This window comes from Phaethon lepturus, unplaced genomic scaffold, assembly GCF_000687285.1.
Source record: "Phaethon lepturus isolate BGI_N335 unplaced genomic scaffold, ASM68728v1 scaffold17326, whole genome shotgun sequence".
NCBI lineage: Eukaryota > Metazoa > Chordata > Aves > Phaethontiformes > Phaethontidae > Phaethon > Phaethon lepturus.
Window position 1 is genome coordinate 29,562 of NW_010547091.1, and position 14,549 is coordinate 44,110.

At 40.3% G+C, this 14,549-nt stretch overlaps 1 protein-coding gene across 1 annotated transcript in view; it reads left to right on the forward strand.

Annotated features, from left to right (window-relative positions):
• The window catches only part of AKT3 (v-akt murine thymoma viral oncogene homolog 3), a gene marked incomplete at its 5' end in the record, with an annotated part of 47,784 nt that overhangs the window by 28,757 nt on the left and 4,478 nt on the right, over positions 1-14,549 (forward strand). Inside the window, 2 exons of the mRNA XM_010289540.1 lie at positions 47-261; positions 2,994-3,081. Coding sequence (XP_010287842.1) covers positions 47-261; positions 2,994-3,081 — 303 coding nt within the window. The remainder of the gene's footprint in view (positions 1-46; positions 262-2,993; positions 3,082-14,549) is intronic.

The following is a 14,549-nucleotide window of genomic DNA, read 5'->3' on the forward strand; positions in this document are numbered from 1 at the left end:
TCTGAAATACTGCATGTCTTACAGCTGGTTTTGGTTTCTATCTTAGGTGTTGGAAGATAATGACTATGGTCGTGCAGTGGACTGGTGGGGATTAGGAGTGGTCATGTATGAAATGATGTGTGGAAGATTACCATTCTACAACCAAGATCATGAGAAACTATTTGAACTGATACTAATGGAGGACATAAAATTTCCTCGAACTCTGTCTGCAGATGCAAAATCATTACTATCAGGCCTACTGATAAAGGATCCAAATAAGCGGTAAGTGAAACTACTGGGGTATACAGGCATAATATATACTCTAATTATACTGGGTAATGTAAAAATAGGCCAGTGTGCCTGGTCTTCCTGGCTGAAGGACCTGTCAGTCACAGGAATGCAGCCATACAGATTTCCACTTTCTCAATACAGCAACGATATACGAAGTGAGTTTAATGAGCAAAAGGGAAAGAAGCACGTGGAAGAGAACACGTTTTTAATCATTCATAGCAAACACAGGGATCTTTTCAGGTTTGGATTGGTTTGGATTGTGTACTGGAGCAAAGGGAAAGCTCTCAATTGTTTTTCAGACTATGACTTCACCCTGAGTTTGCTGTAGTGTCTCATGGGGACTACGGCACTTTTTCTTGGAAGTGATCATGCCAGAAGATGTGTATAGACAGCCACAGCTAAATTTGTTAGGGCATACTAGACCATGTGAACTAGTAACTTGTTAAAGAATACATCTTCTGAGGGAAACTTAAATACAGTGTTTTGAAAGCAAGTATCGCCCAGCTGCTGCCTGTGCCCTTCTGTGGTGGGCTTTTCCCTCTAGGATTGTTGCCTAGGAGAGCCATTTTCCAGTAGCTTGTGCACTGGACCAGCAGTGTCCCGTCCCCTGTGGTGCTGAAACAAATCTCTGTCTTTGTAAATCAGTGGGATTTGTCTGTAGGTCCTCTCTTTTCCCCCATCTTTCTTGTTCTTGTGAGTCTCTCGGCATGTTTTAAGGCTGCAGGCATTCTTCTGTTGTCTCCCTTCTCTAGTCCTTCATCCTCAGGTTCTTCTCAAGAGGTTTTCAGTAGTGGGCATTACTTCCTGGTGCTCAGGGCAGGACTGGTTGCCGTGTCTCTCTGAGGGATTTGCCTGCACGCTGCCAAGTGCAACAGCCAGCACAACACAAGTGGTCAGCCTTTCTGCTGCCGCCCAGCAATGCCTGTTTAACTGAATTTACTGTGTGCAGTGAAAGCAAACTGTGACCAACCAGACAAATACATGGAGAGTAAAGTATAAATGTGTTCCTGTAGCAACTCCTAATGCATTTTAACCTCCAACCAATCTGACCCATCAAACATATTAACCTTTAGAATTGAAAAGATGCTTCCTTGTAATTAATCTTTGCAGACAGTAGTGTTTATTACAGACTTAAATTTACAAGCTTATTCATATTCAAGTTCTGGTGCTAGCTGATGCTAATTAGGGTGGGAGCACAGAGGTTAACTGCAACTCAGCTTTTCTCTGAGCAGCTGTATGGGAAGATACTGAGAGAAATCTGGAGACTGCAGGCTAACTGGGATGCTTTGCAGAGATGTGGAGAATTTTACAATGGGTGGTTGAGAAACAAAGAGGAATACAGCTTAGAAATGAAAATAACTTTACATCCAGTTACTGCAAGACTGAGGTAGTAGTCCTGATTATATTTTTGTAATTTGGCAGCAGGGTAATACCAATACAGATTTTTTGGTATTTTTGGTATTTATTTGGTAACCAATACAGGTTGTTGGAATTATTGCTCCTTGCAATACATGCTTTAGAGAGGAATTTATCTTACTTAAAAGGTTGCTTTTAAACTTTGTGTTTATATCTGTAGCAGTTCTTTTTAATGAAACACTAACTGCTCGTGTCACTCTTGTCAATATTTAACATTATAGGCTGCTTCTTCACTTAAGATTAGCTTTTCTTCTGTCACAACTTCTTTCTGTTAGATCAATAGAATAGCCAGTCTCAGGAAGAAGTTAGATGAGAGCTGAGAAGTCCTGGAAATCCACGTGCTGTTGAAAGGGGCAGAGGTTCCCTTCACTGTGTGCGTGGTTCTTTCTCCACCAACAGCAGCAGCTCAAGGGAGCTCGCTAAACTTGTTGAGTCAAATTTGACTTGCTAATGCAACAAAAAGCAGCCAACTCTTTCTCGTTTTCTTATTGTGGGGTTAGTTTTCTTCCAGGTTAGTGGCTGCTCAGCTCACAGTCATCAGTGGGAATGATGCTGTAGATGCAAGTGACCGGGGAGAGGTATGGGCAGGGCTGGGACCTTCCTCTTTTGGCAGCAGTGACCACTTCTGTGACCTCAGATCACCTTGGGCAAGTTCACCCAAAGTAGGTGGAATTCACTTCCTAAGATGATTTACCGGAGAGAGTCTGGCTTTGGCAAGCCATGGCCCACAGTGAATAGTGTGGTTATTTACAATGGCCTTTAAATAACCTTCTCAGCAGGCCTACAATTTATTAATTTATACTAATTGACTCACATTGAGACTATTTTATGGTAATTGGTCAATTGTTAGAGCACCCAGATGCAACAGCAGTGAACAGTGTATAAAAATGGCGCATGAGTCATTACTGATTCAGTGCCTGGCACCTCCGTGGCAAAATTTATGTCAGCATTGTTGGGTTGGTTTTGGTTTTTAATAGTGCCAGAACATTAGTTGGTCTTTCAAGAAAACTAAACTTCAGTACATTTTTAAAATGCATGAATTCTTAAAAAAGCTCATCTTGGACAGTAATGAACACTGTAGTTGGAATAGTCAAAAAGAATAGACCATGGCATGGATACTCCTACTATCATATTTTATCTCAAGATCACCTGAATTCATATTAAACAGGTAAGAATTACATATTAAATGAGTGAGAGTTGTTCCCAGTTAGACAAAAACAAATGGTCACTTGTCCAACCATTACAATAACTTAATCTTCCTTTAAGAGTAATGCTTGTTTAATATGATTTTTTTCTACTTTCTTTAGACTTGGTGGAGGCCCAGATGATGCAAAAGAAATCATGCGTCATAGTTTCTTTGCTGGAGTAAATTGGCAAGATGTATATGATAAAAAGGTATGTCTTTATAAGACATTGAATAATCTGGCTTCTGCAAGGTGCTTTCAACTGATAGTCATAGGACTGCTGCTCTCTGAAGTTAGTCAAGTTTTTCTTTGCAAATTTTTGTGTTAATACAAATAAATAATTATTCTGAACTAGCTGTACTTACTTAATCTTTTGTTTTTCAGTAATAATTTGTCAGTGGACCAAAAATAAATTTTGCAAACGAACCTAACCTCAGCAAAGATTTTTCTTCTATTATGTAAATGTCCAAATCTTTTCCTTTCCTTTTTTCTTTCTGGGCCTTCAGGAGAAAAGTAGGTATAAGACGTCAAGATAATGTATGGAAGTTTATCTTGAATTGTCTTTTTATTTTTTCCATTTACTGAAAAGCTCTTTTATGGAAATAGGAAAATTAAGTGATTGGAAGGGACTCAATAGCAAAAATCTACTTTCTGATTGTTTGTGTTTAAGTAGAAGTCTTTTTCAAACTTATTTTAAGAGAGATATCTAAGAAAATTAAAATAGAATTAAAACACTGAGCCAGAACAGCTTGTGGAGAAAGTGAGTACTGGGAATTCAGTTGGAACAGTTTTCTCTAAACCCAGTCCCGTTCCTGTAATGATCAACACTTTGGGGATGATTTTAGAAAAGGAATTTATCTCACTTAGTAGTGAACTCAATTTGACTTCAGTTGTTTCATATACAGAAGCTGATTTTTCTCTCAGTACTTGTGTAAGAATTTACTTGTTGCTATAAACTCCTTCTATTTTGATAGTCTTTTTTTTTTCCCCAACTGTTTTACATTGTTAATCTGCCAGTTGATCTGCGTAATTTTAAAAGATAGATTTTTCTCCTTTTTTTTCTTTGTTCAAGTAAAAGGAAAATGGAAGACATACGAATGAGCAGAATATGTTTATGCTACAATGTCAATGATACAAACTGTTTTTTCAGTTGTTGTTGAACTGGAATTTAAAAAATGTGTGGTGGTTGGTGTGGTACTTCTCTGACAAATATCGGAATTGAAATAAGAGCCTGTATATGATGATACAAAATATGGTACTTTGAAGTTACTTGATACAAGTGTGGTTTTTTTTCCCTGGCAGTATCATGAGGTTTCAAGTAGCAGTAAAATAGATAATCGGAGCAAGTATATTAATCAGGTTACTTTATGAGCTCAACCACTGGTTGATTATGTAAGGACATTGTAGAGAAGCACTCTGAGGATAAAGTCTAAAAACACAAGTTGAGGACCTTTCTGGAGTTTAAAAAAACCCACTAAAATTGATTGGATTGCAGAGTGCTAGGAGTGGGTGAGAAAGAAAAAGCTGTTACATTACTCTTGCTCTGTTGAAAAAGATTTGTTAATTATTTTACATTAGAAATATAGCTCTCAATTCTAAACTGTGTTCATATTTAGTTCAAAAAATGTAGATACTCTCAAATTTAAGCATGCACTTTGAGTATTTCCAAATCAGCCTGGCAAATGTCTTTCAGTCAAGATTTTATTCTGAGCTATTAAAATAAAAGGAAGTATTTTTCAGGTATAAATTTACACATATATAAAGATTATATAAACTTACACAAATACAAATAAATATATAAATGCAGGTATTTTGCCTTTATGCTCATGGAGGTGGATATATGGCTTATTGGAGTACTATAACTGGAGAAATTGTAGTCATTCATTGTTTACTCTGTCCACTGTTGCTTTGAGAAACTAAACTTGCCAGTAAAAAATCAGTTGAATTTCCTCAGTTGAACAGTTAACTTCAAGGATCATAGAAATTGCTTTTGAGCAGTATTGGCACACAGTGTGTTCTTTATGGAAAAATAACTCATGAAAATGACTTCTGACAGTATGTTTCTGTTTAATTACAAAGTAGTTGTGTTCCTATTACAAAGCTATTTGTCTGGTTGGGTAAAATACCCATTTGTTCCTCCTGCAAACACAGTCTTATCCGTTCTGAAGTATGCGGAGTGTAAGACTGTGCTCTAAAATACAAATTTCAAGCATAATAATAAGGTTAATGAACTTTGGCTAAGTATATTTATTAGAATGCTTATATGAATATTTTTGAGGTTTTAGTATTCTAAAACAACTCAGGAGGAATCTGCATGAAACAAATTTGATTTTCAAATAGATTTATTCTATGCTGGCTTCTGTTGCTGTTTATTATTAGTAGTATGGTCTTCAGCAGTAGGGTCACTTCATGAAATGATAGTTGATATAATTATTTGCATAGAAAAAATATTTCACAGTATTCTTGCCTGAGGTTTATGCACCATGAAATAGTAATTTTCTGGCTGCATTTCAGGAGTGTGTTCTGTTAGCAATGAAAGAACTGAAGTTCACATTCAAGAGTAACAGAACCAAGATATCATGTGTATTCCAAGTAGTTGCTGAAGGATAGTTTTGTACATGTACACACTGTGTTCCTGTGCCACTAATTTTATCATTTTTACTAGAGATTAAGTACATCTCTGTACTTACTAGGTTATCACTTTACTGGTGTGATTAGAGACAGAATTATATATCTGTAAACTTAGAGTATTCCATGCAACAAACAGTAGCTCTGTCAAGTCAAGGATCCAAATGGTCAAACGGAATTATTAGCTCTCTGATACTGCTAACACGTTAAACTTAATTTGGTACTACACAATGATAATAAAATGTTGTATGGCACGCTGGAGCAGAGAAGGTCATTGCCTTTAAATGAAAAATTTATAGTAGTTAGCATTTGTGATCAGATGTATTTATTTTTGGCAGAAAAACCACGAGGGCATATGAAAGAGAGCAGCCTGTGCCAGGTTCTTCCTGTGATCATCTCAGATCTGATGAGTTTTTATGTCTGTGCCCAAGTATAAGAAAATTAATAGTTTGGCAAACTCTGAAGACTTCAAAAGCCCATATACTTCTAAATAAAATATTTGTTTATTTGTTTTACATCTAAAAAAATATTTGTTGCTAGAATCAGGAAGCCTTTTGAAATTTCTCTGTTACTCATTTAAGAATTGTTTTAGCATATTTTTATTTGGGTTGCAGAAATGTTCTTAAGCTGTTGGATGTTCTATCTAGGGTCTTTTGCTGAAAAAAACCTACATGGGCATTAATTTAAAGGTGGGAATTTGGGCATGTCTTCAGGCTTGCAGCTTGAAGCCCTCAGGTAGCCTCAGGGCAAAGGAGATCCAGACCTTTTAGTGAAGCCTGAGTTTCCTTCTGCATGTAATATGGATGAAAGAAGAAAGAAACCATATGGGAATATGGTCTGAGATACATGTATCTCTGATTTCTTATAATACCTCTGACTGTTCCTGAAGCAGATTAGGGAGTGCTAACAGAATCACAGAATCATTAAGATTGGAAAGGACCTTTAAGATCATCTAGTCCAGCCATCAACCCAACACCACCAAGCCCACTAAACCATGTCCTAAAGTGCCACGTCTACATGTTTTCTGAACACTTCCAGTGATGGTGACTCCACCACCTCCCTGGACAGCCTGTTCCAGTGCTTGACCACTCTCTCCATAAAGAAATTTTTCCTAATATCCAATCTAAACCTCCTCTGTTGCAACTTGAGGCCATTTATTTGTCAGTACTGGGAAAGGAGTAGGGACAAGTGGCAGTAATGGTTAAAGCTGGGGTGTCTGACTTGGCTGTAGGGGCAGCACTTGCAAAGGCACCTATCTCAGTGTGGAAGCAGGGACTTTCAGCATGAAGTCTGACAGCTGCAAGAAGCTGTTCCTTGCTCTTCAGCTGTGACTACCTTTGCTTTATTTAAGACACAACAACAGCAGCTGATGAAACTCCATGATTCAAGCCTTGCGTTCAGGCCTGGAAAAATCTGCAATATAACTATAGTCTTAAATGCATGTTTAAGTACTTTTGTGTATCAGATTTTAAGGGAAAGGCCAGGAGGGAAATAGGAAAATACCAACATCTGTTTTTAGGCCGTTGCCATTTGAGTCGTACTATTTTTGTACAATTATCTGCAGTGCAACAAAGCCTGTAGAAATGACCCTCGTTACTTGCTTTTGTGTTGTTGCCATGCGAAGTTGTAAAAAGATCAGAAAACTGCTAACCAGTCTGATCTTTTCATTGTGTTTCCAGGGATACTTTAAACTATATGACCTAGTGGTTGATTACCACCCCTTCCCCCAGCTGCTTGGATTTATGGGAGGAAAATATACATAAGGGTGTCTGATTCTTAAACTTAAATTGTTATTGTAGTCCTGGGGGTTGTGGCTTCTCTCTATCCATTGTATCAGCATTGTATCACTTGGAAAACAGAGTTTGTCCATGGGCAAACCTCCTTGCTGAAGCCTGCCTTCCTGTGGATTTGTGTTGTGTGTCCTTCTACCACTGAAATCCCAGCTCTTCCTCCTCCCCTTGCCTAGGACCACCACATGCACTATCCTAGCAGGCTCTGTGGGGTATTTCCAGCTCCTGGCCGTGCTGCAGCTGCTGGCTGGGCAGCCGGCTGCCCGCTTCTGGGCCAAGTGTGGGGATGAGCCAGTCCCTACATGAATGCTTAGTGACCGGCTTCAAGCTCAACTCAAGTTACCGTCTTCGCTTCAGTGGAAGCTCTAGTTTGAGGGGGGATGGACAGGGATGTCTTTCTTCTATTCAGTAAACTTAGATTAAGTAATTCTGTGGGAAGGGTCTCTGTTCCTAGTCTTTTCTTCATCATGGTGAGTTTGCCCAGCCATTCAAAATTTATTGGGGAAGGACGTACAGACTGACAGAGTGCATAATCTCATCCGCTCCTGTTTCCTTTGGTAGCTGAGCTAATATCAGAAAAAGGACAGAAAATTATTGTTAGGAAAGGAAAATTGGCATTTTAAAGGACTTAGATATTTTTAATTAAAATACTGTTGTTGATGATCTAATGTTGAAAGACTGAACTAAGGTTTTGTGTTGTTACTATCTCCACATGATTTTTAGGGTACCAAGCATTTGCTTTGATGGGAGCTAAAAGATGTATAAATGAGGGAACATGTATTGACAGATACGCATCAGAAAAGTACAAAATTTTGAGACGAGCTTTGCTACTGTCCTTTTAAAATGTTTTATTGCGGTATTTTCTAAGTTAAGAAATGGCAAGAGACTGACATGGCTGAGTCAAGACTTGCTGATCAAACTAAAGGGCAAGAAGGAAATGCACAGACAGTGGAAGCAGGGATGAGTATCCTGGGAAGAGTAAAGGGGTGGTGCCCAATTGTGTAGGGATGCGGTTGAGAAGGCCAAGGTGCAAGTGGAGCTGAACTTGGCAAGAGGCGCAAAGAATAATAAGAAGGGCTTATACAGGTCTGTCTGCCAGAAAAGGAAGGTCAAAGGAAGCAGACCCCTCCAAAAGGAGCAAGACTGGCAAACTGGTAACAAGAGAGAAAGACAAGGCTGAGGTACTCAACAACTTCTTTGCCTCAGTCTTCACTGGCAGTGTCTCTTCCCACACCTCTCGAGTGGATGGACTGCAATACTGCAGGGACTGGAGGAGCAAAGTCCCTCCCACTGTAATAGAAGATCAGGTTCATGACCACCTGAGGAACTTGAATGTACGTAAGTCTGTGGGACCTGATGAGATGCATCCCAGAGTCCTGAGGGTCTTGGCTAATATAGTTGCCAACCCACTCACTGGGATATTTGAAAAGTCATGACAGTCTGGTGAAGTCCCTGGAGACTGGAAAAAGAGACATATTTCACCCATTTTTAGAAAGGGTAGCAAGGAGGACCCTGGGAACTACCGACCTGTCAGTCTTACCTCTGTACCCAGGAAGATTGTGGAGCAGATCCTCCTAGAAGCTATGCTAAGGCACATGGAGGACAGGGACGTGATTTGAGACAGCCAGCATGGCTTCACCAAGGGCAGGTCCTGCCTGACCAAGCTAGTGGCCTTCTATGATGCAGTGATCACACCAGTGGATAAAGGAGGAGCTGTGGATGTCATCTATCTGGACTTCTGTAAGGCTTTTGACACAGTTCCTCTCAACATCCTTCTCTCTAAATTGGAGAGATATGGATTTGATGTGTGGACTGTTTGAGGATGAGGAATTGGTTGGATGGTCACATCCAGAGCGTAGTGGTCAACAGCTCAATGTCCAGATGGAGATTGGTGACAAGTGGTGTCCCTCAGGGGTCTGTATTGCAACCAATACTCTTTAATATCTTCATCAATGACATAGTGGGATCGAATGCACCCTCAGCAAGTTTGCAAATGACACCAAGCTGAGTGGTGCAGTTGACACGCCTGAGGGATGGGATGCCATCCAGAGGGACCTGGACAAGCTTGAGAAGTGGGCCCGTGTTAACCTCAGGGCAACCCCCAGTATCAATACAGGCTGAGGGATGAAGGGATTGAAAGCAGCCCTGCTGAGAGGGCTTGGGGGTACTGGTGGATGAAAAGCTGGACATGAGCCAGCAATGGGCGCTCACAGCCCCGATGGCCAACCACATCCTGGGCTGCATCCAAAGCAGCGTGGCCAGCAGGTCGAGGGAGGTGATTCTGCCCCTCTACTCTGCTCTGGTGAGACCCCAACTGGAGTCCTGTGTACAGGTCTGGAACCCTCAGCACAGGAAAGACGTGGACCTGTCTGATGTGACCCTGTGGACGCTGGTCCAGAGGAGGGCCACAAGACTGATCAGAGGGATGGAACACCTCTCCTGTGAGGACAGGCTAAGAGAGTTGGGGTTGTTCGGCCTGGAGAAGAGAAGGCTCTGGGGAGACCTTACTGCAGCCTTCCAGTACTTCAAGGGGGCTTATAAAAAACATGGGGACAGACTTTTTAACAGGGCCTGTTGTGACAGGACAAAGGGTAGTGGTTTTAAACTAAAAGAGTGCAGATTTTGACTAGATATAAGGAAGAAATTTTTTGCAATGTGTGTGGTGAAACCCTGGCACCGGTTGCCCAGAGAGGTGGTAGATGCCCCATCCCTGGAAACATTCCAGGTCAGGTCGGACGGGGCTCTGAGCAACCTGATCTAGTTGAAGATGTCCCTGCTCATTGCAGGGGGTTGGACTAGATGGCCTTTAAAGGTCCCTTCCAACCCAAACTATTCTATGATTCTATGATTTTAATGAATTTCACTTTATGTGAAAATAGACTGTTTATTTGGAATGTTATTTGGTAAGTTAGCTAATTTTCAAAATACTAAGGTGTGAGAAAAACAGAACTAATGTCATACATTGCAATTTATTAATAAAGAAGAGGCGTATATGTTGGGATGTGACAGTGGGTTTTTTTAATCAGACAACTTGGAATGTCATACTGAAGTTGAACCATAAGTAAGATTCAAATAGGTATTCCTTATGAATAAAACCTGAAATTGAACAACAGTGCTTACTGTTTAGTATTTATATGGTATGTAAAGAATTGGTGTGTTTTACAGTTTTGAGATTATAATCTATTATCTCATATATTTAAGTGAATAATTCAGTGGGGGTGGTGTATAGCTGCTCCTCTTATTTCTTTCGCACTTTATCTCAGAGTACTATTCAGCTGCAGTCTGTTGGTGGATTCTTATGGTATTGTTAATTTTGAGTTAATTGGAAGGAAAATTCCCTTTAAATTAAAAGGAGAAGGAAGATCAGATTGATGTTCTCAAGCATCACATTTTTCATTTGGCAGATCGAGTACATCAGTTACTTTGAAGTAGCTGCAGCCACTTCCCATACAACACCCAGACAAATGATTCCTGTCAAATTATCTTTGAGCAAATTCGTTATATATTTTCTCTCATACTGAAATATTTGTGTAGTTGTTCAGTAAGTGTGAGAAAGCTCAAGGTGTATGACAGAGCCTGCCTGTCCATCTCTGCGTGACTGTAACAGTCAGGTACTGTACCTGCCCCTTTCCTTCCCCCGAGAGGTGGATGGCAGGTTTCCCAGGTCTTGACCTGTGGAAGAACAGTGGTGTTTCTCACACACAGCTCTCGATGGCTGCCAGGTGGAAATGCCGTTCACTGGAGATAATGAAGACGCTAAGAATTTGATATTGCTTCTGCTGTCATTGCTAACATCAAGCCTTGGAAAAGGCCGGGGCAGATTCAGCTTGACAGATGGGTGTGAAATTGGATTTTTGTCTTGAACATCAACTCTTATAGTCACTTAACTCACACTGAGTTTAGACTTTTATTTCTTTGTTTGTACATGCACATTCATATCTATGTCTATGTGTGTGTGTAATGCATAAAGGCAGAAAAATCTGTGTTTCTGGTCCTTAGAGTAAAATGTTGGGTGCTGGAGGTGCTGTCTCCTGTCTGGTTCGAGTATGTACTGCCTGAATTTGCACAGACTGCCAGAGGAGGAAAATCATCCTGTACTAAAGCTTGGCAGCTGGGACCGAGCAGCGTGATTCTCTTGCAGACTGACAATGCCTGTGCTTAAAAGCTCGTCTTATTCCTTTTGGACAGAGGTTACTGGGTGTTTTGTTCTTTGTCGTTAAACCTCAGCTTCAGTCTCCTTTGGGACATAGGCAGAAGCTTTGAAGTTCTTATTCAGGTTCTGCGTCAATCTAAGTGGTTATGTCTGCAGCAGTTGCACCTTACTTGTCTTTCTAATGTTTCGTTACAGCTGAAATTTGTGGAGATTTTACATTCTGGTTTTAAATAAAATCTGACAATTAATGAACAAAGGTGGCACCCCTCCAGAAAGATGATTGACAGGTTGCTGTAGCATGGCCTGGCGTGTTGGTGGCATGGCTTACAAAATCTGTCTAGAATGGTTCTGTCCCCAGCCTCCTGAATGTGGTGTTGAAGTACCGCATCGTTTATACCACGCTCTGTGGCTCTGCTTTGTCTGAAAGGTTGTTAGGAGAGGATTTCTTACTGCATTTCTCTTATTTTCCTCGGGGGGTAATGCCTGAGCTCTGTGTGCCGGTTCCTCATTTCTTGATGAGAATTATTTTAGAGGTTCTCCTGTTGGAACTGGGAGTGTGTCTTGCAAGTATCCCAACAATTATATGAAGGTCAGAGAAAGAATTTACTTGGGGGAGGGGGAGGTTTGCCTTTGGTGGCAGATCAGGAGTCTGGAGTGGGATGTCCACAAGACTTTAGCCACAGTTGGTTTGGTGTGGGTGGGGTGGAGCAGGTGGAAAGGAGTGACCCCCAGCTCTGGTGGTCCTCACAGCTGTGCCTGTGGAAATGGTGCTCTGAGGGAAGGAGGCAAAGTGTGTGGAAAGAATTAAGAAACCTTCCTGCTGCTTTCTGTTGAGTTGTATCTGTGCGTCTTAATCTCAGCTGCCGTTTCCTCCTTGCCATAGGCTGTAGGGGGTGGTTAGTGTTCCTGAGGGTATAGCTTGTATAAATACCAGCTAAGCTGTTGTGGAGAGCCACATGGCTGCACAGTTTGTTTTTGCAGTCACCGAAGTTTCCCACTGCTTTTAATGTCCAGGAGATGAAAGGTACTGCTGTAAGACGGCTGAATCCTAAAACACCAGTGACATAAATTTGTATCGGGTTCCTCCCTTCTGGTTACCGCCTGGAGTTTTGTGTGTTTTACGTGTTTCGCTTCCCCAGGTAAACTTCTGCCGTAAGTGGAAATTTCATCAGCTGACTTCCTGGGGGTTACTGATAAACAGTTTTCTATTAAGCCCAGCTACTGAGCATTGAATTGGAGCACCAGCTTCCTCTCATCACCCGTCATTGATGAATTTTGTTTTAATGGTGCTTTTCATACCTGACTGAAATTATCATTGTAATTATTTGTTCCTTAAGAGTCATTTAGGACTGTGCTTCTCTTCCTAAGATAAAGTTTTCCAAGTATTTTCGTAACCATTACTATTTCAGATAGATGGAGAGGACAAGGGGGTGATCTAAAGTCATAGTAAGGCCTGTTCATTTCAGTGGACCAAAAAAAAAAGGGGGGGGGGCGGGGAAGGCCTGAGCAAACCAGTAATAACCAGTAAGTTTTTGAGAAAGAATCTTGTCAGCTACTGCATTATCTTTTTCCTCTTCGGTTGCAGATCCATACATTGTGATATATTATGATCTTACCCTGCCCTTTCTTTTCTTTTTCGTTAACTACTTTGACCTAATACATAGTTGTTAAAGACTGCAGAGTAAGTGTTTTCTCCTTCTCTTCACAGAGTAGTTGGAGCATGAAAGGTCTCTGATTTACTTCATAGCAAGAGTCGTTTGTTCTACTGTGAACTTGCATTGCACCATTGGAAAGACATTGTTTCTTCTCCTTGACTTGAGAAACAAATTTTTTCTTAAGCTTGTATTTTCCTATGAAAAGTTTTAATTATTGTGAAATGGCATTTTCTGTTTCTGGTCTGGAAAAATGATCTCAATCTGGGAAGTAGTAAAATTGTTAGAATAACCTGATCTATCTAATCTATTTTTTTAATACTGAATTTATCTAATGTTTACTTCAGTTGCTGAGAACTGTGAAAGTGTCTCTTAAAAGGATGTGTAGTGTTGGCTACTTGGCCTTGAGTAGACTATGTTACTTGGCTGCATGTCATCGTCGTCTTTTTTTTTTTTTTTTTTAAAAAAATTTTTCGGGGGTTCTTCTCCAAGACAGGAAAATGAGAGAAATAGCAGTGTGGGATGTTCCACTGGCGTAACTGTGCTTAGGAATTGTGTGGCTGCATTGCTGGGAGGACTTTGGAAATTTGTTTTAATAGTGGAGAATTGACTGGGATGGCCAGGACACATACAAAAATAATTTTCCTAGAAATGCAGGAATTTGTACAATAAAACAGAATACTTTGTTTTTAGACACTGGATGTAACTGGATTTATACTTGGAAGCTTCTTCTGATGTTGAGTTTATATATGTTTGCTCCTTAAGGTTTTGGGCTTTGTAGGATAAATGCTTTACTTCAAATAATTCTCTGCTGCTGTATGTTTTCCATTCAGGAAAAAGTAAGGGAAAACTGAATTTAGTTTTGCAAAAGTATTAATCAGATCTGTCGTACATTTTTAAGTATATGGGTAGATTTATTTTTACTTAATAATTGCCTGGACTATTACTGAAGAATTGGATCAGTATATATATGCTCAAAAGGACAAACAAACGGTTGCAGAGAGAAGAGTCAAATTGCTGAATGAGGGGTAATGCTGAAGGACTTGTAGGTGTATCCTGGGAGAGACGGCAGCAGAATTCGGTCCCAGGTCCAAAGAACCACCCAGTGTTCTGGTGTGGTTCTGATATTGCAAAGTACAGTGAAGGTATCTTTCTCTGGCTGTCAGTGTAGTATGTCCTATGTGAGAGGGAAAAGATGAAAACAACTGGGTGGCAGTTTTCAACCTGGATTTGGAACCAATGGGAGTTTGTGTGTGCATTTGTAATGGCGATCAAAAATGGAGAGAGGTTTTATGTGAGTGTATGCTTTTGTTTAGGGGTTTTTTTTTTGCTGTCGTCTTGCTGTTTAAGTGCCTCATTCATGCACTTGACTACATTTTAATCTTTTATGCCTTATCCCAAACTGTAAAGTATTAGGAAGCAATAATTTTCTGTATAGAGATCTACTGTGAAGAGC